Here is a 25,253-nt window from a genome sequence, read left to right as displayed (position 1 = left end):
CACTTATTCTAATCTTGACTCTGTATTGTAATGTATTCAGTGAAAATGAGGATAAGCTTGAGGGTCGTCCCAAGTTTCATGTTCTTCGAGACGAAGAAATGTTTTATGATCTTGGTGACTATAGGTAAGCAGAGCAAGCATGAAACCTTTGAGTCTTTATCATAACTCTCGTTTAATGTCGGTGGAATGTAGTGTGATGGGATTTACTACAAAATAGATTAAATAATTTATAGACAAATAATCACAAAGTTTTAGCTTCATCTTAATTAAGAGCTTGCGGCTGGCTAGAGTCAAGTTTCTTTTTCCATTACAAAAATTTCTCTTCACCAAAGAACAGATTCTATTTGCTATCTATAGATGTATGAAATTTTTTTCCTCACAGTTTATACACTTGAATCGGTTAACATGGACTAGTACAGGCTGAACTAAACTGAACTTTAATGTGCTTTGTACTCCATGGTTTCCCACAGCATTGTTTCCTGATCTCTGCCTTTACAATTATGCTTCATTAATGCTTGGTGACATCACTCTTATCATATTGCAACAATCCGAAAGATAAAATTGTAGTTCAGTGACAGGATAAGTAATTTTGAGTCCTGAGTTACTGATCCAATGTCAAGTTTCAATTTCAACCTGCCAACTGGTGAAATTAAATTTAGTTAATTCAATAAATAAAGACAGTATCAGTAACATTGATCTTAGAACCACTGAATTGTTGTAACAATCCATTTGATTAACTCATTAACTTGCGGACTGTTACAGGAAACATAAGGTTGTTTTATTAAGTGATTTTAACTCTCCACACATTGACTGTATTACTACACTTTATTATAAAAAGTCTAGATAGGATAGAATTTGTCAAGTGTGTTCAGGAAAGATTCCTTAACTAGTACATAGAAGTCTCAATGAGAGAGTGTGCAATATTTGATCTGCTATTAGGGAATGAGACTGGGCAGGTGACAGAAGTTTGTATAATGAAACACTTTGCATCTAGTGATGATAATGTAAATATGGAAAAGGATAAGTCTGGTCCTCAGATTGAGATTCCAAATTGGAGAAAGGCCAATTTTGATGATATTAGAAAGGATCTGGCAAGTGTGAACTGGGACAGGCTATTTTCTAGCAAAGGTGTATTTGGTAAGTGGGATGTCTTCAAAAATGAAATTTTAGAGTTTAATGCTTGTATGTGCCTGTCAGAGTAAAAAGGTAAAGATAACAGGTTTAGAGGGGGGAAAAAAAAGAAATGCATAGCAGGTATAGGCAGGTAGGAACAAATGAGGCACTTATGGAATATAAGAAATGTAAAACAACACTTAAGAAAGAAATCAAGAAGGCTAAAAGAAAGCATGAGGTTACCCTTGCAGACAAGGTGAAGGAGAATCCTAAAGGATTCTAGAGATATGTTTGGAACAAAAGGATTACAAAGGGAAAAAAAGGTCCTCTGGAAAATCAGAATGGTAATTACAGTATGCATGAAGCCAAAAAAGGTGGGGGAGATCTTAAATGGATCTTTTGCAGCTGTATTTACTCAGGGGACAAACACAGAGTCTATTTAAGTGAGGCAAAGCAGTGGTGAGGTCATGGACTCTGTGCAGATTATAGAGGAAGAGGTGTTTGCTGCCTTGACGCAAATTAGGGTGGATGAATCCTCAGGGCCTGACAGGGTGTTCCCTCGGACCATGTGGGAAGCAAGTGTAGAAATTGCAGGGGCCATAACGGGTATTTAAATCATTTTTAGCAACAGGTGAGACACTGGAGGAATGGAAGATTGCTAATGTTATTCCAGTGCTTAAGAGAGGCTCTAAAAATAAACCAGGAAATTATAGGTCCGTGAGACTGACAGCAGTGGTGGGAAAGTTATTGGAAGGTATTCTCATGAACCAGATATCAGTATCAAATAGACAGGGACTGATTAGGGGTTGTCAGGTTTGTGCTTGGTAGGTTGTGCTTAACCAACTTTATAGAGTTTTTTGAGGAAGTTACCGGGAAAGTTAATGAAGTCAAGGCAGTTGATGTTGTCTACATGGCCTTTAGCAAGGCATTTGACAAGGTCCTGTATGGGAGGTTGGTCAAGAAAGTTCAGTCACTCAGGATTCAAGACAGGCAAATTTGTGGATGACATCAAGATTGGGGGTGGGACAGTGCGAAAGATCATCAGAGCTTTCAGTGGGTTCTAAACCAGATTGTGAAATGAGCTGAAAAGTGGTAGATGGAATTTAATGCAGACAAGTGTAAGGTGTTTCACCTCAGTGGGACCAATCAGGGTAGATCTTACACAGTGAATGTTAGGACACAGTAGAACAAAAAGATCTGGAAATATAGGCTCATAATTCATTGAAAGTGGCAGACAGGTAGATAGGGTGATAAAGCTTATGGCACATTGGCCTTCGTAAATCCAAGTACGGAGTATAGGAGATTGGATGTTATGTGAAGTTGTATAAGACATTGGTGAGGTCTAATTTAGAGTGTTATGTGCAGTTTTGGTCATGTTCTTACAAGAAAGATGTAAATAAAGTTGAAAGAGTGCAGAGAAAAATTATAAGGATGTTGTTAGGACTTGAAGACCTGAGTAGTAGGGAAAGATTGAATAGGTTAACATTCTATCCCTTGGTTGAGGGGAGCAGGTTGAGGGGAGATTTGAAAGAGGTGTACAAGATTCTGAGGGGTATAGATAGGGTAAATGTAAGCAGTCTTTTAGCACTGCAACTAGAGACCATGGGTTAAAGGTGAAAGGTGAAATGTTTAAGGGGAACATGAGGGCCATAAGAGTGTAAAACGAGCTGCCAGCACAAGTGGTGCATGCGAGCTCCATTTCAACATTTAGGGAAGTCTGGACAGGCTCATGGATGAGAATGCACCTGATCTGGGTGCAGGTCGATGGGACTAGGGAGTTTAAATGGTCTTAGCACAGACTAGTTGGGCCGAAGAGTCTGTCTCTGTACTGTATTTTCTATGACTCTATGACACGTGTCCTTTAGGGAAGGAAATTTATCATCCTTAAACTGGTCTGGTCTATAAGTAACTCCACACTCTCAGTGAATCTGTCTCATGATTGGAGGTCAATTGGGTATAGACAATGAACTTTTAACAACATCCATGCCATATGAATGGACAAAAAAATTAAATAAGTTTTCGCTGCACAAATGTATAAAATATATTGTTTAATACATATCCTGAATGCAGCATGGATTAATCTTTTGAGATATTTAATTAAAACGAACTACAGAGCTCTGTGGTACACCACCTGATCGAATAGTACATTGAGCCTTCAGAAACATTGATCATAGTCCCAGGTATTTTAACACTTTGTTTTAAAAGAAGGGTGAAATCAGATGGTGGACAGAGCTTAAAGAAAGACACAATATATTCCAAAATCGTTTAATCGAAATGCATTGTGCTGACATTGTTATTTGAAATGTGATCTGTAGGTGAAATGCATTCTTTGGCATGTCTGATCTGATTAAATCAAAAAAAGACGTATTGCTTCAAACTGCACTTGGTACAAGTATTGCTTGTCTTATTGCTTGTTCGTCTGTATATTGTTCTACTTTCTGCTAATTACTTCCATTGGAGAATAGAGTTCATATGGGATCATTTCTTTACAATTTCCTCCAAATTATGTGCAATGTTTTGGTAATCTTTCAAATCTTGAAATTAAAGTATGTTTAAAATGGAGTGATATTGATATTAGTAGTGAAAAAAAATAAGGAAATGCCATTAGATGAAGGAGTGGGTCAATCATCTCTGCTTCACTATACGACTAAATTATGACTAATCTTTAACTTTGGCACCACTTTGCTGCACTGAGCACTTATCCCCTTACTCTTTTAATAAGATAATTTATCAGTCTTCCTTGGATACATTAAGTGAATGACTAGGCACCCTAATTTAGACTGTGACCCTTTGTTCAAAATTTTCCAGTCAGCAAAATCATCAACTCTGCATATACCATTTCACATCCCATTAGAATTGTATGTATTTTAATGAGATCGCCTCTTATTCTTCTAAATTAAACATAGGTCCACAGTGTTTAATCTCTCCTTATAAGACAAATCTGCCATGCTAGGAATCAATATGATGAATCTCCAAATCCAGCTCTGTTGCAAGCAATCTTTCTTACGGTACATGTGGCACCATGGTAGCGTTTAGCATGACACTATTACAGCTTGGCGCATTTCAGAGTTCAATTCTGGCACTGTTCTGTAAGGAGTCTCTGTACATCCTCCCTGTGGAATGTGTGGGTTTTCCACGGGTGCTCTGGTTTCCTCCCACAGTCTAAAGATGTACCAGGAGGTCAATTGGTCATTGTAACTTGTCCTGTGATTAGGTTAGGGTTAAATGGGTTTGTCAGGGGTTGCTAAGGCAATGTGACCGGAAGAGCCTCCTCCACACTATATTGCTAAATAAATGAATTAACCCTCCTAAGTACTAACAAATTTCAATATCTCACCATTTAAGAAATAGACAGTATTTTCTAGTTTTTCCCCCGAAAGTGGATGACTTCACATTTCTGCATCTTGTATTCCATTTGCTGTGCCTTTGCTCATTTGCTTAACCTATGTTCTCTGAAACCTGACTACATCTTTCTGACAGCCCATACTGCCACCTATATGTGGATGTGATCCATGCCTCCAAACCATTAATATTGTGGCGAGCATTCAGTCCATGATGACAGACGAGAAGGGCTCGTCTATCTGAACAGCCTGCTTTATTGCGGCAAGCACAGTAACAGGCAGAGCGCCATCGCTCGGTGAGAACCAACCCAGTCCAGTACAGACAAGGGAGTTGATTGTGACACGCCCCAGTTACAGTCAGGGTGACCCACAACATTAAGTAAAATGCAACAGTAAGTGAACTTGAACATCCCACCATAATCCCACAAACACATTTTACAACAAGCTGGCCACCAGGAATGCTGAGAGTGAACTGTCGTCCAGGCCCCCACTCCCCCCCCCCCCCATGCTCTCTGGAATGCCACACTGTATTCTAAGCAGCAGAGGCTCCAAAGATGACCCCTTACTCTTTCAAGCTGAGAGTGACCCATTCACCCCTGCTCTGATTTCTGTCCATGAACCAAGCTTCAATCAGTGGCAGAAGATAGTTTGATAAAGAGTTAGATATAAAGGCAATCAAGGGCTATGTGGTCAGTATAGGAAAGTAGTGCTGAGCTGATACTATTGAAAAGTGGAGTGGGTACAAGGGGCTGAATAGCCTGCTCCTGCTATTTTTGTTATTAGTCTATAAGTGTCTTGTTGCAATTTCCTAATAGATTCCAGCATTTTCCTTAACTAATGTCAGGCTGACAGGTCCTGTAGTTCCTTTTATTTCTTTCTTTCTCCTTTCTTAAATAGACTTTGCTCCCTTCCAATCATAGGAGCCTTTCAAGAATTTTGGAAGATGACAACCACCGTACTTGCCAATCTGTTATATATCATAGCTGCAAGTCATTAGGTCCTGGCAATTATCACTCTTCAACACTATTAATTTCTGCAATATTAACCATTTTTTAAACTAATGCTAATTTCTTTCATGTCTTCCTTTACTCTCCACTTGAGTCATGATTTTCATGAGGTTTTGTTTGAAGATGGACACACACAATTTGTTCAGTTTTATGCCAATTCCTTCCTTTGTACATTTTCTTGAAAGTATGTTAGCAGCCCCCATTACTTTCTGCTGTCTTTTCTGATTTACTTTCTGCTGTCTTTTCTGATTTACCTGGCTATAGAAGCTCTTATTTGTTTTTGTGTACATATCTCACTAGATTGCCTTCATATCTTAGTCCATTTTTGCGGTTCTTCATTTTCTTCCAATCTTCAGACTTACTGCTGTTTGTAAAGTTCTAAGCCTTTTCCTTTTAATCTGGTACTACCTTTGACTTCTTTTGAAAGCCAAGATTGGACCACTTTCCTTTTTTTTGCCCTAAAGGGATAGATAATATTTGTAAACATTTATTTTTGTTAAAAGTTAGTTATTACTTATTCTCTATTTTAGTTTTAATCTAGTTTCTCAACTTACCATGGCCAAATCATAACATTCTTCATGCATTATTCAATTTTAAGACCTTGGTTTTAGTCTGTAATATTTTCAGTTCATATGTGAATAGATATTAACATGATCACTGTTCCCTGAAGGCCCCGTAATCACCCGTCATTAATTAATCTTCCCTCATTCAAAGTAGATCTAAAATACTACATAGAAGTATAGAAACATAGAAAACCTACAGCACAGCACAGTACAGGCCCTTCGGCCCACAAAGTTGTGCCGAACATGTTCCTACTTTAGAAATTACTAGGCTTACCTATAGCCCTCTATTTTACTAAGCTCCATGTACCTATCTAAATGTCACTTGAAAGACCCTATTGAATCTGCCTCCACCACCGTTGCCGGTAGCCCATTCCACGCACTCACCAGTCTGAGTAAAAAAAACTTACCCCTGATATCTCCTCTGTACCTACTCCCCAGCACCTTAAACCTGTGTCCTCTTGTGGCAACCATTTCAGCCCTGGGAAAAAGCCTCTGACTATCCACACGATCAATGCCTCTCATTATCTTGTACACCTCTATCTGGTCACCTCTCATCCTCCATTGCTCCAAGGAGAAAAGGCCAAGTTCACGCAAGTTGTTCTCATAAGGCATGCTCCCCAATCCAAGCAACATCCTTGTAAATCTCCTCTGCACCTTTTCTAGGGCTTCCACATCCTTCCTGTAGTGAGGCAACCAGAACTGAGCACAGTACTCCAAGTGGGGTCTGACCAGAGTCCCACATTACCTGCAACATTACCTCTTGGCTCCTAAATTCAATTCCACGATTGATGAAGGCCAATACACCGTACGCCCTCTTAACCACAGAGTCAACCTGCGCAGCTGCTTTGAGCATCCTATGGACTCAGACCCCAAGATCCCTCTGATCCTCCACACTGCCAAGAGTCTTACCATTAATATTATATTCTGCCATCATATTTGACCTACCAAAATGAACCACTTTACACTTATCTGTGTTGAACTCCATCTGCCACTTCTCAGCCGAGTTTTGCATCCTATCAATGTCCTGCTGCGAACTCTGACAGCCCTCCACACTATCCAGCCTTTGTGTCATCAGCAAACTTACTAACCCATCCCTCCACTTCCTCATCCAGGTCATTTATAAGAATCACAAAGAGTAAGGGTCCCAGAACAGATCCTTGAGGCACATCACTGGTCACTGACCTCCATGCAGAATATGACCTGTCTACAATCACACTTTGCCTTCTGTGGGCAAGCCAGTTCTGGATCCATAAAGCAATGTCCCCTTGGATCCCATGCCTCTTTACTTTCTCAATAAGCCTTGCATGGGGTACCTTATCAAGTGCCTTGCTGAAATCCATATACACTACATCTACTGCTCTTCCTTCATCAATGTGTTTAGTCACATCCTCAAAAAATTCAGTCAGGCTTGTAAGGTACAACCTGCCCTCGACAAAGCCATACTGACTACTCCTAATCATATTATACCGCTCCAAATGTTCATAAATACTCTGTCCCCTTATTGGTTTCTCAACATACTGATCTCTTGTACACCATGTATTCAACTGTCACACATTTACTGTTAAATTGATTCTCCTTGTCTATATGCTGATTTCAAGTCTTCCATGATTATTAAAATATCATTCCTGCAGTACTTCTAATTTCCTGGTTTCTCTCTGTTTTACTCAACTATTACTTATAATATTTCCTTCTATTTTTCTCCACTCAAACTGACTCTGTTTCATTTTCAGATTTGAAATCTTTCCTCCACTTTATCCCTCTTTTTTTAATGAAGTTTGCATGTCGTCTTTTCGATTTTGCCTTTCTCTTCTAAAAGTAATGTAAAATATTTACTTCCCAATCTTGGTCATTGTCCAAATATGTCTCTGTAATGACTATTGGATTGGACACACTGATTCCTATTTGTACTATTAATTCACCTACTTTATTACAGATAAAAGACCTTCAAATTTTTCTTTATACCATTTTCCCTCACTGCAAAATTCAAAAAGTTCAAAGTAATTTTATTATCAAAGTACATAAATGTCACCATGTACAGCCCTGAGATTAATTTTACTGCAGGCATACTCAATAAATCCAATAACCATAGTGGAATCAATGAAAGAACACATCAATAGGGTGGACAACCAGCATGCAAAAAAAAAAACAAAACAAACTGCAAGTACAAAAGGAAAGAAAAAATAATGATAATAATAAATAAGCAATAAATATCAAGAACATGAAATAGAGTTCCTGAAAGTGGGTCCACAGGTTGTGAGAATATTTCAATGATGAGGTAAGTAAAGTTATTTTATCTCCTTTGGTACAAGAGTCTGTTGCTGATGGGTAATAACTGTTCCTGAACCTGGTGTTGTGAGTCCTGAGGCTCCTGATCCACCTTCCTGATGACAGCAGTGAAAAAAGAGCATGACCTAGGTGGTGGGGTTTCCTGATGATGGATGCTGCTTTCCTGCAGATATGCTCTTGTGTTTGTTGCTCTTTCCCTTCCCCGCAGGCACAGCTTAAGTTGATACTAGCACTAGCACATTCACCCTTTCTCTTTAGCTTTTGAAATTGACCTTCACCAGATCACTCCTTCCCCTCCCCCCCCAATATTTAGTTTAAAGTGTTATCATCTCTATTCAATTAAAAATTTCTGCAGATTTGGTGCCATAATTCCAGTAATTGAAACCCATTTTTCACAGACTAATCTTTGAGATGCATATTCAGTCTTCCATAACTGTGTTTGCCCTGTGCCACTTTATACGTAGCGTGGCCAGTAATCTAGGGAATATCACCTTTGATATATTGTTTTTTAATTTGGAAACAGATTTCATATATTCCCTCAGCAGGATACTCTCCTTTGTCCTATGTTGTGATTCCCACATGGATCACGAGAACTTGATTGTTTCCCTTCATCTGCACTTTCCTCTGTAGCCCTGAGGGGTTGTCTCTAACTCTGACATTGGAAAAGTAATACAGCTTTTAGGATTCAGATTTGCAGGTGCAGAAAACACAATTTATCCCCTAAGTTTACTGTCTCTTTTACCAATACATACCTTTCTCTTGCTCACCTTCATTAACCTCTTGTACCATGGCACTGAGTTCAGTTTGCTCATATACCCTGAAACCCTTGCTCTCGACTGCACAGAAAACACGCATCTTGTATCTTCTGCAAGAGGCTTCTTCTAACCTACCTGGATTTTAGACATAATCATCCCCACTTCTTTTGGCTGACAAATTTATTTATTAAGATACCATGGAATAGGCCCTTCGAGCCCTTCAATCCAGCAATCCCCCAGTTGAATCCTAGCCCAATCATGGGACAATTTACAATGACCAATTAAACTACCAACTGATGCATCTTTGTACTGAGGGAGGAACCAGAGCACCTGGAGGAAACCCACACATTCACAGGGAGGATGTACAATTTCCTACAGGCAGCGGCAGGAACTGAACCCGAGCAACACACACAAAATGCTGGAGGAACTCAGCAGGACTGCTGAAGGGTCTCAGCCTGAGATGTCGACTGTACTCTTTTCCATAGATGCAGCCTGGCCTCCTGAGTTCCTCCAGCGTTTTGTGTGTGTGGCTTGGATTCCCAGCATCTGCAGATCTGTTCTTGTTTAGAAACGAACCTGAGTCACTTGTACTGTAAAGTGTGTGCTGACACTATGCTACTGTTCTATAAGTACTAAATAAAAAGAGCTGGAAAAGCTGATATATGTAGACACTGCATGCACAGGATGTCGTGGATTTAGCTGAGCCCTCAGATTTATATTCCTAGGTAACAGGATTTTAGTAACAGCACCAATTAACCACTTCCAGTAGGAAAGTCACTTGCTTACTACTTCTTCATATTTCTATGATTTAAAATGTACAGAATTTAAGAACATTTAAATCTAAAACTAATGTAATTAAAACATTTTTTTTAAAAACCACTAATTTAGCTTCCTACATAATGAGATTTTGTGGAGAAATTTTAAATTAATATCTCTGGACACAAGGTAGAATATGTTATGATACCTCTGTTCTTTTGGAGGACAACATAATTTTAAACAGTTTGTGAGTCCTTTTTGCAGTGTCTTTGCTCCATGACTGATGGCTGTTGACAGATAATCTCATTCCGGAGAACTGGACTGCAGCAGATTAAAATACACCATAGAATTTCAAATCCTCATTAGAATTTTCTGAACATTGCCTTTCTACCTTTTGGCAGAAGTTGTAGTTCATGTATGCAGAGAATTTTGTTGAACGTTTAAGGCATCACTCTTGGGTCAGTAATGGCACTCTTGCCTTTTGAAGCAAATGTGGTTCAAGTCTCACTCCGGAGCCTTGAGTGCATAGTCTAGCCTGACATTGCATGTGGTACTGACTTTCAGTTGAGAGGTTAAATAAAGCTCCAGCTGCTGTCTCAGGTGGATGTAAGTAATCTCAATGCACTGTTCAAAGAATAGCAACGTGATTTTTCATATGTTCTGTTGAATATTTAACCCTCAATGAGCTATGCTAAATATAGTTTACTTTGTCATTGCCTTTTGCAAGGCTAATCTGTATGTAAAACAGCTAATGTATTTCCCTGGATTGTAATACTGCCCTTTAAAGCACTGACTTTTTAACTTCACTTCCTGGTCCTCATGCTAACTGATTTTGCTAACTCCTGTCCCACCTCAAATTCTGGAACGTCTTCCCTTGCTAAGCATTATCAACAACTCAAACACCATTTCATGCTCTTTGCAACCTTTTGAACTTACACAGGGTCTTCTCCACTATCTCAGCAGCTAGGGTGGTGTACATGGAGACTAAAACAGAGAAACATGTCAAAGACTTTTTTATCAGAACTCACTGATGTCACCTAATTGAGTCATTCTATCTTTTTCTGTTTTTATTTTAGATTTTCAGCATCTGCAGATTTTTTTTGGTGTTTCACCTACTCCAGTATCTTCTCTCTCAACTATTTGTAAAATTTAGTTTGTAATGCTACCATAGGGGCTGGAGTTGTTTTGCTATTCTAAAGGCACTGTATCAGCTTAAGTTATTAGCTGTATTTGAGGTCACATGCTGCTTTTCAAATGCTTTCTCACTCTCTCTGTCTTGGTATGTATTTCTTTCCCCACCCCATCTTCTTTAACTTCTGAAAACATTATATAGACGTTTTGGCAAAGTTGATCATCGTGTTGTCATACCAAATGATGCCAGCAAGAAAAGACTTATAGAAGACACAGAGGATTGGCAACCAAAAACTGGAACAACCCAATCCCGCTCTTTTCGTATTCTTGCTCAACTAACAGGCACAGATTTCAGTAAGTGTAGTTAGGTTATTGATGTGCAGTAGTGTACAGCATGTCAGCAGTTGGTGATTTCTTAAAACTTTAACGTCTATTGCTCTAACAAACATAATGGTTAATGCCATTTAGACATTTGCTGAAATCCCTTTCAGTTGCAGTTTTGTGAGGAGAGGATGTATGATTTGGGATTTCTTAGGAAGAAATGTAAAATATGGATTGTTGAATGTAGAACATTTTCAGTCATGGCAAAGTTAAAAGAACAACTTGCATTGTACACTTTAAGGAAAGCAGACACCACACAGCAGAAATGCACACTTAGGGAGTGATGCATTCCTTCGTCCATGCATGGCTAGATAAATGATGAGTTGGAGAATTTTATAGATAGGATGGTGCAAGTTAAATGGGTGAATTTAGAGAGGATATTTGAAAGAAGGATTAAGATAGCTTCTGTTAGTAGTGAGGCAAAATTAAAATGTACAGTGCTTGAATGCATGGTGGTGAGAGGTGGAGTAAGATTTGTGGAGAGAATAGTATTTAGAATAGGTTTATAGAGGGTTGGGAATGTGGATGAGCAGGACTTGATGAAATGTGTATGTGGTTATAAGAATTTTGGGTAGTTTGGATTGTATGAGATGGTGGGAACACCAGTACTGAAATTAAAAGTAACAAAAGCTTAAAATATTCAAGAGTATAACTCCTGTTGTTCAGGGACAGCTTTGAATGTTAGTCCATTCAATTGTCTTAGTATTAATAAGTGATAGGCCAGTATCTGTAGATTCTCACTGAAGAAAAATATACAATTTAGTGCATCAGTTATGAGTGTCATTATAAACTAAATTGTGCTTTTGTGTAACCAGTAAATGCAAATATTTGAGGAATTTGATTTTACTGGGATAGAAATCTGAATAATGTTGAAAGGGTTTCTTGCTAAGTTGAAAGATTTTTGTGGAACAATGACTAGAACTTTGTCTGGAAGCAATTTATTTTGAAGAAATTTAATTAAATTTAGCACCGAGAGGGCAAGGATATATTCATGGTTTCCTTTAATTAACTGGAATGTTGCATGATGTGTGTAGTACACCAAATGCTTAGCTTCATGAACCTGTAAACCTGAGTTGTGTTTTGTCTTTTCCCCTTTGAATGAATGAGATGAATTTTAATTTACATTGGATGAACTTTATATTGCTTACTTACTGGTATTAACATAACAAGGCACCATTTAAGGATGTGAAGAATATTTTCTTGTATGAATTTAAAGTAGTTAATCTGATAGCATGTGAAAAGTATTCATGCTTAAATCTTTGTAATTTGAAAATTGTTTTATTTAGTATTTTAATTTAGCACGCGCTATTAACTAAGAATCCCTCATTTATTTTCAATTAATTTCAGTGAGAGATCCAGATGATGAAGTTGTTAAAAAAGCCAGGTAAGGCGTGGAAGAACCAATTGATTTATGGCCTTTTTTAGGTGGCATATTCCAGGCAGTTTTCACGCTTTATGCTAATGTTTTCCATTATAAGCTCTGCATCCGTAAAGAAAATGGTCGATGAAAGATCAGGTCTTCTTCTATATTGACAGAACTACATTGGGCAAGACCAGGGGAATAGTGCAATTATGTTGTCACATTCATATCAGTAGTTGCCATTATAAAGAAAATTTTAAAGTGTTTGACTTTAAAATAGATTCCAGGTTAACAATGCTCACCTGTCTTATAACCTTGGTTGAGTTTGTGACCAAATACTGTTTTGCTCTTAATATACATTGGCACATGCATTTGATAGACAGTGTCAATAGCAGTAGAACATTCCCTATAGATCAAAGACAAGGACATTGATAAACTTTTGCCTTTCAATAACTTGAGGCCACCATTGCTTATGCACATTTAATCAAAAAACTTTGTGACTAAAAGCATATTCTAAAGGATAGATATTCTGTTAATGCCTGGTCTGTACTGTGACATATCGAAGCCCATCCATAATCTGCACGACATTATTTAGTAACTGGATAAAGGCAGCATCTAACAGCTAAGAATTTTGATAATAAATTAATTCATTTGATTTGTACAGTACTTCCGTTATTCTTAACTGAGCTATAACATTATGAATTTCTATGTGAAGCAATAAAAGTCAAAATTGTGGAAGTAGACAGATCTATGCAGCTGCTTGAGATAGTCGGCTGGAAATGAGCACAAGTTTTCTATCCACACTCGTAGTATTAATATTGTAAACCTATTGTGCTTTTATAGCATAAAATCACAATTACAGGAGATGTGCAGTACATTGGGTAATTTTGTATAGGTAGAAATGAAATAAACATTTTGGATAAACTGTTTACTTTTTTTTCCCTTACTTCATGGATGCTATCAGGTCTGCTGAACAACTTCAGCACTTTTAGTTTTATTTTCAAATTTCCAAAATCTATAGTTTTGAGAATTTGTAGTCATTGCCAAAAAGGACTTTCTTTTCATTGAAGCACATTTACTTCCCATATATGCTTTATTCTTGTATGAGGATAAATGAACTATTAATGGCTTTATTTTTTCAAATCTTGAAATTACTAATCGATTGATAACTCCAGCAACAGATGAGCAAAAATGAAAGTGATCCTTCCCAATGTAGTAAAGCTTAAGAATATAAGATACAGAGACAGGAATAGGGAGAAAAATTGTTTTTGATTTATAGCAGAAGGTGGTTAAATGCTCTAACACTAGTGATACAACTGCACGCACCAATGCATATTCATAACAAAACAGTATAATCATAGGTCATAGTCCTGATGAACAATCCCAGCCTGAAACATTGACTTTATTCCTTTCTAAAGATGCTGCCTGACCAGCTGAGTTCCTCCAGCATTTTGTTTCTGTTACTCTAAGTTTCCAGCATCTGCAGAATCCTTTGTGTTTAAGATCATAGGTGACTCCTTTCAATAAGATCTGAGCTGACTCAGTTTTGGCTTTGCCTCCCTCCACATTCCTTGACACGCTTAATTCAAATGATTGTCAGTTTCTGCCCCAGAAGCATGCTATAATTCCTCTCTGCTTTCTGGGAATGAGAATACTGAAGAGCATTGGCCATTCTGAGAAAAGGAATCCCTCTTGTTCTAAGTACATGCCCCACTCAAGATCCATTTTTGCAAGCCTCCTCAGAATTTTATGCTTCAATAAGAAACATTTCTGAACTATAATGTGAGTAGAGCTAACTTGTTCAGCCTCTCTCCATATATTAGCCGCTTTATTCCAGAAAAATACCCTAATCGTGGTATTTTCTTAAGTATAGAGATCAAAACTGTATGCATTAGCCCAGAGATACAGTTGTTTCAGCACTCTGAAAGGACATTGAAACTTCCCTCCTTTGCAATCTGTGCCAATATTCCATTAAACTTCCTAATTACTTGCTGTTCCACTATGTCAGCTCCTTGCTTTTCATGTACTAGGACCCTCAAATCCCCTTCAACCATAGTAATTTTACACTCTCTAAGTTAAGTAATCATTCGTTTCTTTTTCTTTCCATCTTTTCAATTTGGATAGCCAATATATTTTTCCACATCATACTCCTCGACATAGAGCATTACAGCACAGTACCAGCCCTTCAGCAAAAGGTGTTATACTGAACTTTTGACCTAATCTGAGATCGATTTAAACTTTCTGTCCTACATTACCCTCCATTTTTCTATCATCCACATGCCTATCTAAGAGCTTGTGGGAAATGCCCCTAAATGCCCCTTTACTGCCGGATTTGGGAGGGTATTTGACGCACCCACCACTCTCTATATAAAGAACCTATCTCTGACATCCCCACTCTACTTTGCTCTAAGTCACCTTAAAATGTTGCCTGTTTGTTCATTTCCATAGATGTTGCCTGATTTGTTGAGTTCCTCCAGCACCTTGAAATTATGTCCCCTTGCATTTGTCATTTTTGCCCTGGGAAAAAGTCTCTGGCTGCCCATTTGATCTATGCTTCTTAAATCTTATACACCTTTATCAAATCACCTCTCATCCTCATTCACTCTGAAGGGAAAAGCCCAAGTTCGCTCAACCTATCTTCATAAGCCATGTATAGTATAGGCAGCATTTGCACCCTCTCTAAAGCTTCCACATCCTTCCTGTAGTGAGGCAGCCAGAACTGAACACAATATTCCAACCAGGGATTTATAGAGCTGCAACATTACCTCGTAGCTCTGGAGCTCAATCTCCTGCCTAATGAACACCAACACACCATACACCTTCTTAACAACCCTATCAACTCGCGTGACAACTTGAAGGGATCTATGGACATGTACCCCAACATCCCCCTGTTCTTCCATACTGCCGAGAAACCTGCCATTAATGCTGTATTCTGCCATCAAATTCAATTTTCTTTAATGAAACACTTAATACTTTCTGGGTTGAACTCCATCTGCCACTTCTCAGCTCAGCTCTGCATCCTGTCAATGTCCTGCCGCAACTTATAAGAAACTTCTGCTATCCACCAACCTGTCATCTCTCAGTTTTTTCTTCACTCATTTAATCATGCAGACTTTTCACCATCTCCACTGCATTAGCAAATTTGGCTACAATGAACTTGGTCCCTTCATTTAAGATTGAAAACTGTTCAAGTCCCAGTGCTTATTCTGGTAACTAATATTGATAGTCAATTTTCAATTGCGCTTTTATCCCACTCAATTTCTTTCTGTTAGTTAGCCACTCACTTATCCTTGCCAATATATTAACACCAACTCAATGCACTTCATGAGCTGTCTTTATTTTCCTCCGAGTTCACTGGAAAAGCAAATCAAACAGGTTGTTTAGCAGACAACTAATTTGGTAGTTACTGTTAATCAACGACATACGAGTAAGTCTACAGTTGCTGGAAGTCCAATGCATACAAAATGCTGGAGGAACTCAGCAGGTCAGGCAGCATCTATGGAAATGAATGAACAGTTGATGTTTTGGGCTGAGACCTTTCTTCAAGAGTAAGGAATGGTCTCAGCCTAAAACGCTGACTGCATTAGGTACTACCTGACCTACTGAGTTCCTCCAGAATTTTGAGTGTGTTGCTCTAGATTTCCAGCATCTGCAAAATCTCTTGTGTTTTAAACTGAAACAGCAGGCAGATTAAAAAAAGACACCCAATGAAATTTACACAAATGAATTTGGTCTGCAATACCCCAAACAATAAATTAAAATTTTGGAATATAGTAATGATAATTGTGGGGTGAAAATTTTAATGTGCGTTTATCTACATTGTATTTATTATAGAAGCAGGCATTAATGAGAATGAACACCACACACTCAAAATGCTGGAGGAACTCCCCAGGTCAGGCAGCAACTATGGAAGGAAATAAACAAATGACGTTTTGGGCAGACTGCTCATCATGACTGGAAAGGAATGGGACAAAAGCTGTCACTGCCCCCTTCCTTCCCAGCCCTGATGAAGGGTGTTGTTCAAGACTTCCAGCATCAACTGAATCTCTTGTGACTTTCCTGAGAATGAAGATAGAATTGGACTCAGGGTTAGGGTACGCCTCAGGTGGTTGAATCACTCTGGTGGAAGTCAAAGTGTGCAGGCAGTCCCAGTGTAACCAACATTAAGTTACTATAAAATACAGGTCGTAAAAATTCTTTTGTTTTAGTAATTGTGTAGTGATGATTTGAAACAGCATTTTAAAAGTTTTATCCAGTTATATCAAGTATTCAAGGATTTAGCAGTGGTGCTTGAAGTGTCTATTTAAAGCATTGATTTAAACGATTTAAAAAAAATCTTTCATTGCTCTTTTCTGTGGAATCCAAAGATTAAGAGTGGTCCTTTTATGTTCCATAAAAATCCTGTGGTTACCCAGGTTGAGGCAACAATCAATTTTCTGCTGAAATATTGAATGTAAATCATTAAGATGATGGTTTGTGTGACATACAGAAACTCAAGGTATAAATTCAGAGGTATTCTGAAATGGTAAGGTTTTAAACTTTCTTTGTCTCCCTTTGTAACTTGAATGTTATAATAAGCTTACAACAAACATATTTTGCTATTTCAGTGCATTCATAACGCATGGTTTCTGAACATTTTTTCTGTTTCTTTCTCTATTAGTACATACATAATGTGCTGAGAATGGATCCAGGGTTAGTGGTACAGTATGTTCTTAGTGTGAGATGTGGGAAGACTGGGAGACCCCCAGTCTCCCGAATAACTACATATGCATGAAGTGCATTGAGCTGCAGTTCTTCAGAGACTGTGTTAAAGACCTGGAGCTGCAGCTTGATGACTTTCAGCTCATACTGAAGAGTGAGAACGTGATAGAGAGGAGCTACAGGAAGGTAGCATTGGATATTGTTGGGGGGAGGTGGGGAAATAACCTGCCGGGGGAAGCCACAGTGACTAGGTCTCTGCCACTGAGTCTGGCTCAGTAGCTCAGAATGGAAGAGGGGGGAAGAGGAGCACAGTAGTGATTGACGATTCCATAGATAGACGAGCTGACAGGAGATTCTATGGATGTGAAAAAGACACCCGCATGGTATGTTGCCTCCCAGGTGCCAGGATCAGGAATGTCTCAGATCAGGTCAACAACATTCTAAATAGGTAGTGTGAGCATCCAGAAGTCATGGTGCATATAGGTGTCAATGACATGGGTAGGAAAAAAGGAGAAGGGTCTGAAGAGAGAATTATAGGCAGTTAGGTAGAATGTTGAAAAGCCTAAGACTTCCAGGGTAGCGATCTCTGGATTGCTGCCTGTGCCACATGCCTCTGAGGGTAGGAATAGGATGAAATGGCAGATGAATGTGTGTCTGAGGAATTGGTACTTGTGCTAGGGTTTCATCTATCTGGATCTTTGGGATCCCTTCTGGGTGAGGTATGACTTATACAAAAACCTGAACCTGAGAGGGACCAATATCTTGAAGGTAGGTTTGCTAGAGCTGTTGGGGAGGGTATAAAACTAATTTGGCAAGGAATGGTAATCAGTGTGTTTGAGATGAAAATGGGGCAGTTGGTATGCAAATAGATGGAGTGTGTAGTGAGACTGTGAGGAAGGGCAGGCAGATGATGGGGCAAAATTGCAGTCATTCAAATTGGTTGAAATGTAACATGCGGGCAAAATCAAAAAGGATGAAGAATACAGTTCTAAAGGTGTTATATTTGAATGCATGCAGTACATGGAATAAGGTAGATAATCTTTTAGCAGTTGGAGATTAGCAGGTATGATGTTATGGACGTCACTGTGTATGGCTGAAAGGAAATCATTGTTGGGAGCTTAAAACCCAGGGATATACATCAAAATGACATGCAGGTTGGTTGTTGGGATGGGGTGGCTTGGTTTAGGAAAAAATCCTTCTAAAGCGGTGGCATAGGATCAGAAGATGTAGTATCCTTGTGGATACAGTTAAGAACCTGCAAGGTAAAAAGACCATGGTGGGAGTTGTATATGTAGAGACCTCTGAACAGAAGCCTAGATGTGGGATACAAATTACAATCTGAGATAGAAAAGGCATGTCAAAAGGACAATGTTACGGTAATCATGGGGGGTTTCAGTATGCAGGTAGATTGGGAAAGTCATGTTGGTGTTGGACCCCAGGAGAGAAAATTTGTAAAATGCCTAAGAGATTGCCTTTTAGAACAGCTTGTCATTGAGCCCACTAGGGGAAAGGTAATTCTGAATTGCATGTTGTGTAATGAACCAAATTTGATGAAGGAGCTTAAGGTAAAGGAAGCCTTAGGAGGCAGTAATCATAATATGATAGAATTCATCCTGCAGTTTGAGAGGGAGAAGACAATATCAAATGTATCAATATTACAGTGGAGTAAAGGGGATTACAGAGGCTTGAGAGAGGAGTTGGCCAAAGTTGATTGGAAAGAGACACTAGCAGGGATGATGGCAGAATAGCAATGACTAGAGTTTCTGGGGGCAATTCAGAAAGCACAGGATAGATACATTCCACATATGAAGATATATTCTAAAGAGATGATGAGCTAATGAGGAAGTCAAAGACAGCCTAAAAGGAAAGTGAGGGCATATATTATAGCAAATATTAGTTGGAAGTTAAAAAATTGGAAAGCTTTTAAAAAGCAACAGAAAGCAACTAAAAAGCCATAAGAAAAGGAAAAAATGAAATATGAAGGTAAGCTAGCCAATAATATAATGGAGGATTCCGAAGTTTTCCCAGATATACAAAGAGTAAAAGAGAGGTGAGAGTAGATATTGGACTGTTGGAAAATGATGCTGGGGAGGTAGTAATGGGGAACAAAGAAAAGGCAAATGAACTTAAGTATTTTGCATAAGTCTTCACTGTGGAAAACATTAGCAGCATGCTAGAAATTCGAAAGTGTCAGTGGGTAGGAGTGAGTGTAGCTGCTTTTGCTAAGAGTTAAGGGAAGATGAAAGGTCTGAAGGTAGATAAGTCACCTGGACCAAATGGACTATACCCCAGGGCTTTGAAAGAGGTAGCTAAAGAAATTGTGTAGGTATTAGTAATGATCTTTCAAGAAATATGAGGTTATGGAATGGTTCCAGAGCATTAGAAAATCGTAAATTTCATCCACTCTTTTAGAGGAAAGGGGTAAGAAGAAAGGAAATTATAGGCCAGTTAGCCTGGGTTCAGTGGTTGGGAACATTATTAAGGGTGAGGTGTAGGGGTACTTGGAGGTAAATGCCAAAATTAGGCCAAAGTCAGCGTGGTTTCCTTAAGAGGAAATCTTGCCTGAGAAATCTGTTAGAATTCTGAATAGACAAAGGAAAGTCAGTGGATGTTGTATACCTGCATTTTCAAAAGGCCTTTGACAAGGTGCCGCATATGAGGCTACTTAACAACATAAGACCCCATGATATTACAGGAAAAATACTAGCATGAGTAGCAAATTGGCTGACTGGCAGGAAGCAGAGAGTGGGAATAAAGGGAGCCTTTTCTGGTAGACTGCTGGTGACTACTGGTGTTCTGCAGGGGTCGGTGTTGGTACTTCCTCTCTTCGCTTTATATGTTTAATGTTTTGGATGATGGAATTAGTTTGTGGCCAGGTTGCAGATGATACGAAGATAGGTGGAGGTGCAGGTAGTTTTGAAGAAGCAGGGAGTCTGCAAAATGGGAAAATGGGCCAGGAAGTAGCAGGTGGAATGCAGTGTAGGAAAGTGTATGGTCATACATGTTGGTAGAAGGAATAAAGGCATAGACTATTCTCTAAACAGGGAGAAAATTCAAGAAACAGAGATGCAAAGGGACTTATTACTTTTGTTAAATGTTTCAGAAGCAAATTTAAAGTTTCATTATTAGACGTACGTTACAGATTTTTCTGACCAGCTATGAAAGACGTAATATTCTTGGAAGAATTTGCTTTACTTTCTTTAAAATAATCTATTTAAGCAGTACAAAGGACCACATGCATCAGAACTATCCCCAGCTTTATCCTTGAAAGTTAGGTGTCTCTGACCCTAATGTGGGATTTAAATTGAAAATACAGTTTTGAAAAATATTGAGGCATTTTGTTAACCTTCTGCATGAGTCGCTTTACATTTTCCTTCCTTTTTCTTCTCATCTTTCTCTTTTATCCTCTGCAGAGAAAAGTTTATCACCGAACTGCAGAGCCCACGTTACACAAGATTGCGTGATTGGCACCATGAAAGATCTGCTCACACTCTTAATATAAAAACTTAACTAAAGTGTAATTGCCGAAAGCTTGCTATCTCTTAAGTCCTTTATTTCTGACCTGAACATCTCATTTCTCTTATGTCTGAGCATTAGTCGTATATGAAACATAAAAAAGTTATGACTATTGTGGAGACTTCAATTTGTTAATCAGCATGTTTTTGTTTACAATTGAATTATGATACAACATGATTTGCGAAATGAACAGTTATGCATGATTTAAGTTAAACAGAATTCTTCTAGAATATACAAAGCTAAAGTTGAACCAATTTTCTTTAGATTGCAGATGTAAGGTCTGGATGCAGTAGTATATAAATCAGCCAAGTAAAATTTAGTCTGAAGCTTTTCACCTGCCAAGAGAATGTGAAATGGTTAGTCCTGAATTGTAGGAGCACAAAATGTTATTGGGTAAATCTTCACACTTGAGTCAGGTTTAATGATTGTAAAGCCAGGCACTTGCAAACTGTTGCATACATTTATAACATACCATTAATGCACTGTGTACAAATTTATATATACTGGTTTGTTTTGAGGAAATATTTTAATAAAGATTCCTGAATTAACTGTTTCTCCATTTGATTTGTGTATTTGTGGCTGTTTGTAGCTATCCAAATCTAATAAGTGTAAAACTTTCAATGGCAGAATCTACATACCCATACTTGGTGTAATCCTAGTATGAAGCTGTGAATAAATATATTAAGTCCTCAATTTGTTTCAAGTAAGAGAAGTTACTGTTGTCCAAATGTCACCTGTTTACAAATGAGAACAGTAATTACTATTGTAACTACAGTAGTTAGCTACTCCAAAGCAACAAAAAGATTTCTTTATGAAGAGTGGTAAACTTTTTTTTCCTCTGTGATTAACTGTATTTTCAACCATCACTTAAATAAAATGTGATAAGTCTTTTAAAATTGGGCAAATTTCAAATTCTTGATCAGTTGTTGCTAGCGAAACAATTAGAACAAATGTAGCACTCTGGATAAATAGTAAAATTATTCATGAAACATTGAGCACTTCCTGATGATGCAAGGAGTGGCAAAGGATAAGGTTATCAACTCCTGATAAAACTATTTGAATGCCTTCCTTTTTCTCAAATTTAATTGCATATATCAAAGCTACTTGCACAGGGTAGTCTATAAATTCTGGTGTGCTTAAAAGGGTGAAGGTGCCAAAAACTAGAAAAGGTTGGAAACTAGCAGCTGATTGGATCAAAAAATCTAGCTGCTTGTGCACTTTTCTGCATTGTTTTTATTTTAAGAATGATGTATTGCAGATAATTAGGACACTCTGATAGGCTGGCAGCCTGTCCACCATACACATGGCTCTGCCTTGATCTAAACTGTTCTTTTTAGTTGGTTGTGGGGTATAATGTTGAAAATATTGAACTCTTTGAGGATTCCAGTTTGGATGTTACTAAAATATTTATTGAGTCTTGATTTCAAATCTGCATTGGATATGGTTGGAGGCTGAGTATAGTAACAACTGCTGTCTTTGAAGGGATAGAGCTTAGATTTAAGCAGAGTTATGACATTGTCCTCTATGGTCTAGCATTCTTCTTAACTTGGTGACTGCCCACAACAATGCAAACAGAGGAGGAGGTGAATAACAGGAGAAAGGCCACAGTTAGTTGTTTCTTTCTTGCTGGCAGTGGGATAGTTTAAATTCGATCATAAACAAGAGAAAATCTGCAGATGCTGGAAATCCAAACAACACACACAAAATGCTGGAGGAACTCAGCTGCCTAGCCTGTTGAGTTCCTCCAGCACTTTGTGAGGGTTGTGCTGTTTAAATTGGCTGTGTTTGCATTACATTCTTCCTGAAGCTTTAGGCACCGTAAGTTATTTTCTGTCTGCGTCTCATTATTATAACCAAAACCAAAATTACATTACACAAAGTTGCAGTATCTGCAATTTATATACCTTCTTTAGACTGATATCTTGTATTTAACAACATTAGTTATTCATCCTTCTGCTTTCCTTGCAAGTGCCTACCTTTTGTGTGTCCTTGCCTGAAGGTGGTCCTGTACATTTCTGCCTAATGACTGTGGGATACTGTTTGTAGCAGTGGAGTTCAGAGGGTCTGGATGGATATTTCTGTGACTTCGCTGAGCCTTGGACGGCTGATTTGAGGTTGCACCCTTTATGAGCAGCAACAATCTGGGTGAGCTGACTTATAGGAGCATGGTTTAAGTAGGAGAACACTTTTTTTTTCCGGGTATGCAAAGAGAATGTTGTTGCCCTCAGGACTATATTCTTGTGATCTGCAGACCATTGCCAATCCCCAGGGTTTGATGTTCAAAGAATTTATTATCAAAGTATCTATATGTCGCCATATATGTTTTCATTATGGAGAACATGAGATGATGAATCCTTGAAAGTGAGGGAATAATTTCTGGGAACAGTTCAGTGTTGCACTGAATGAAGTTATCCCTTCTGTTTCAAGAGCCTGGTGTTTGAGGGCTAGGGGTAATAACTGAAGTGTGGATCCTGAAGCTCATGTACTTCCTTCCTGATGGCAGCAGTGAGATGAGCAAATGACCTGGATTGTGGTGGTCCTTGATAATGGTTGCTGCTTTCCTGCGACAGCGTTCCTTGTAGATGTTTTGGCTCAATTTTGGGGAGGACTTTATCTGTGATGGACCTGGCTGTATCCACTACTTTTTATAGCACTTTCTGTTCAACTGTATTTGTATTTCCATGCCAGGCTGTGATGCAACCGGTCAGTATACTCTTCATCGTGCAGCTATAAAAGCCTGCCAGAGTTTTGGATAACATGCTGAATCTTCACAAACCTCTAAAAAAGTAGAGGCACTGCCATGGCTTCTTTGTAGTGGCACCTGCATGCTGGACTCAGGACAGATCCCCTGAAATGATAACGCCGAGGAATTTAAAGTTGCTGGCATTCTCCATCTCTGATCCCCTGATAAAGACTGGCTCATGAACCTAGTGTGGGCACGTGGCGAAGTGGTTAAGGTGGTCGTCTAGTGATCTCAAGGCCGCTAGTTCGAGCCTCAGCTGTGGCAGCGTGTTTGTGTCCTTGAGCGAGGCACTTAATCACACATTGCTCTAGTGTCTGTGCGAGGAGTGGTGTCCCACACAGACTTCCAATCTGCACCTTGTAAGGCATGAAAATGCCCAACACAGGCCTCTCACGGTGTGAGTCGATGTTCCCTCCCTCCCCTTCCCCCTCCCCATGGACCTCCATTTTCCTCCTCCTGCCGTTGATAATCAGCTCTTTGGCTTTGCTGACTTTAATGAGAGGTTTTTATTGTGGTGCGATTCAGCCAGATTTTCAATTTCTCTCCTGTATGCTGATTCACCGCCACCTTTGATAGATAGTCATTAACAGTGGTATCAACAGCAAACTTAAATATGGCATTAAAGCTGTGCTTAGCCTCACAGTCACAAGTATAAGGTTGATAGAACAGGGGCTTACCACAGAGCTTTGTGGTGCACCGTTGCTGATTATGATTGTGGAGGTGTTGCCAATCCAGAATGACTATGGTCTGCAAGTGATGAAATCAAGGATCCAATTGCACGAAGGGATGATGAAACCAAGCTCTTGAAGCTGATTGGTTTTAAGGGAAGATAGTATTGAATGCAGAGCTGTAGTCAATGAAGAGCATCATGATACAATATATGCATTTTCACTGTCCAGATGTGAGGTTTTAATGCTTTTAGTAATCAAATAATTAATGGATCATGGGTGCCAAAGGGGTTGGATAATCATGCAAAAGCTTGAGTCTTTCATGTAAGTTCTCCTTTAATATATTTTTCATGTGTTGTTTGAAAATATGACCGCCACATTGTCCAAATTCCTGCGCAAAATACGTAAGAAATTTGAATATAGTTCAAGGATGCTCAATTTATTTGCACCCATTTCCCCAGCTCTCCTGAATTTTCTGAATCTTTTGAAGTGATGTTATTTTCATCAGCTTTCTTGTAGAATTGTTGTTTCCTTTTCTGTACTCCATTTATAAAAATGAAAATGAAAACAAAACCTAACATCTTGGGTGAACAAACTTCATTTGTATTGCTCATACGATTTCATTTCCTCAGATCTTTTGACATTGTTGTTGGGTTAGATACAGACTTTAAAAGTTCAAAGTTCAGATTTCATTTATTATCAATGGATGTATGTACATCATACAACCGTGAGCTTTGTCTCCTTATAGGCAGTCACAAAACAAAGAAACCCAAAGGAACACATTTTTTTTAAAAAAAAAGACTGTTAGATGCTCAATGTGCAGAGAGAAGAAGAATCATGCAAACAATAAAAATAAGCAAACAGCATTCTGAACTGGAGTCCACAAGGAGAGTCTGTGCACAGACCTTTAGTTCAGTGCAGAGTCAAGTAAA

The 25,253-nt window shown here is 38.7% G+C and overlaps 2 protein-coding genes across 3 annotated transcripts in view; both read left to right on the top strand.

The window, feature by feature from the left end:
* Positions 1–21,469, top strand: part of LOC140200448 (PDZ and LIM domain protein 7-like) — a 33,313-nt gene extending 11,844 nt beyond the window's left edge. Inside the window, exons 2-5 of the mRNA XM_072263796.1 lie at positions 41–124; positions 11,155–11,306; positions 12,681–12,717; positions 20,808–21,469. Coding sequence (XP_072119897.1) covers positions 99–124; positions 11,155–11,306; positions 12,681–12,717; positions 20,808–20,904 — 312 coding nt within the window. The 5' untranslated portion in view covers positions 41–98 and the 3' untranslated portion in view covers positions 20,905–21,469. The remainder of the gene's footprint in view (positions 1–40; positions 125–11,154; positions 11,307–12,680; positions 12,718–20,807) is intronic.
* LOC140200447 (PDZ and LIM domain protein 7-like) overlaps positions 1–25,253 on the top strand; it is a 137,466-nt gene that overhangs the window by 80,750 nt on the left and 31,463 nt on the right. The gene's annotated exons all lie outside the window — the stretch shown is intronic.

The sequence above is a fragment of the Mobula birostris genome, chromosome 7, assembly GCF_030028105.1.
Source record: "Mobula birostris isolate sMobBir1 chromosome 7, sMobBir1.hap1, whole genome shotgun sequence".
Lineage (NCBI taxonomy): Eukaryota > Metazoa > Chordata > Chondrichthyes > Myliobatiformes > Myliobatidae > Mobula > Mobula birostris.
The sequence above is the reverse complement of the archived record's forward strand: the minus strand, read 5'-3'. Positions and strand labels throughout refer to the sequence as shown.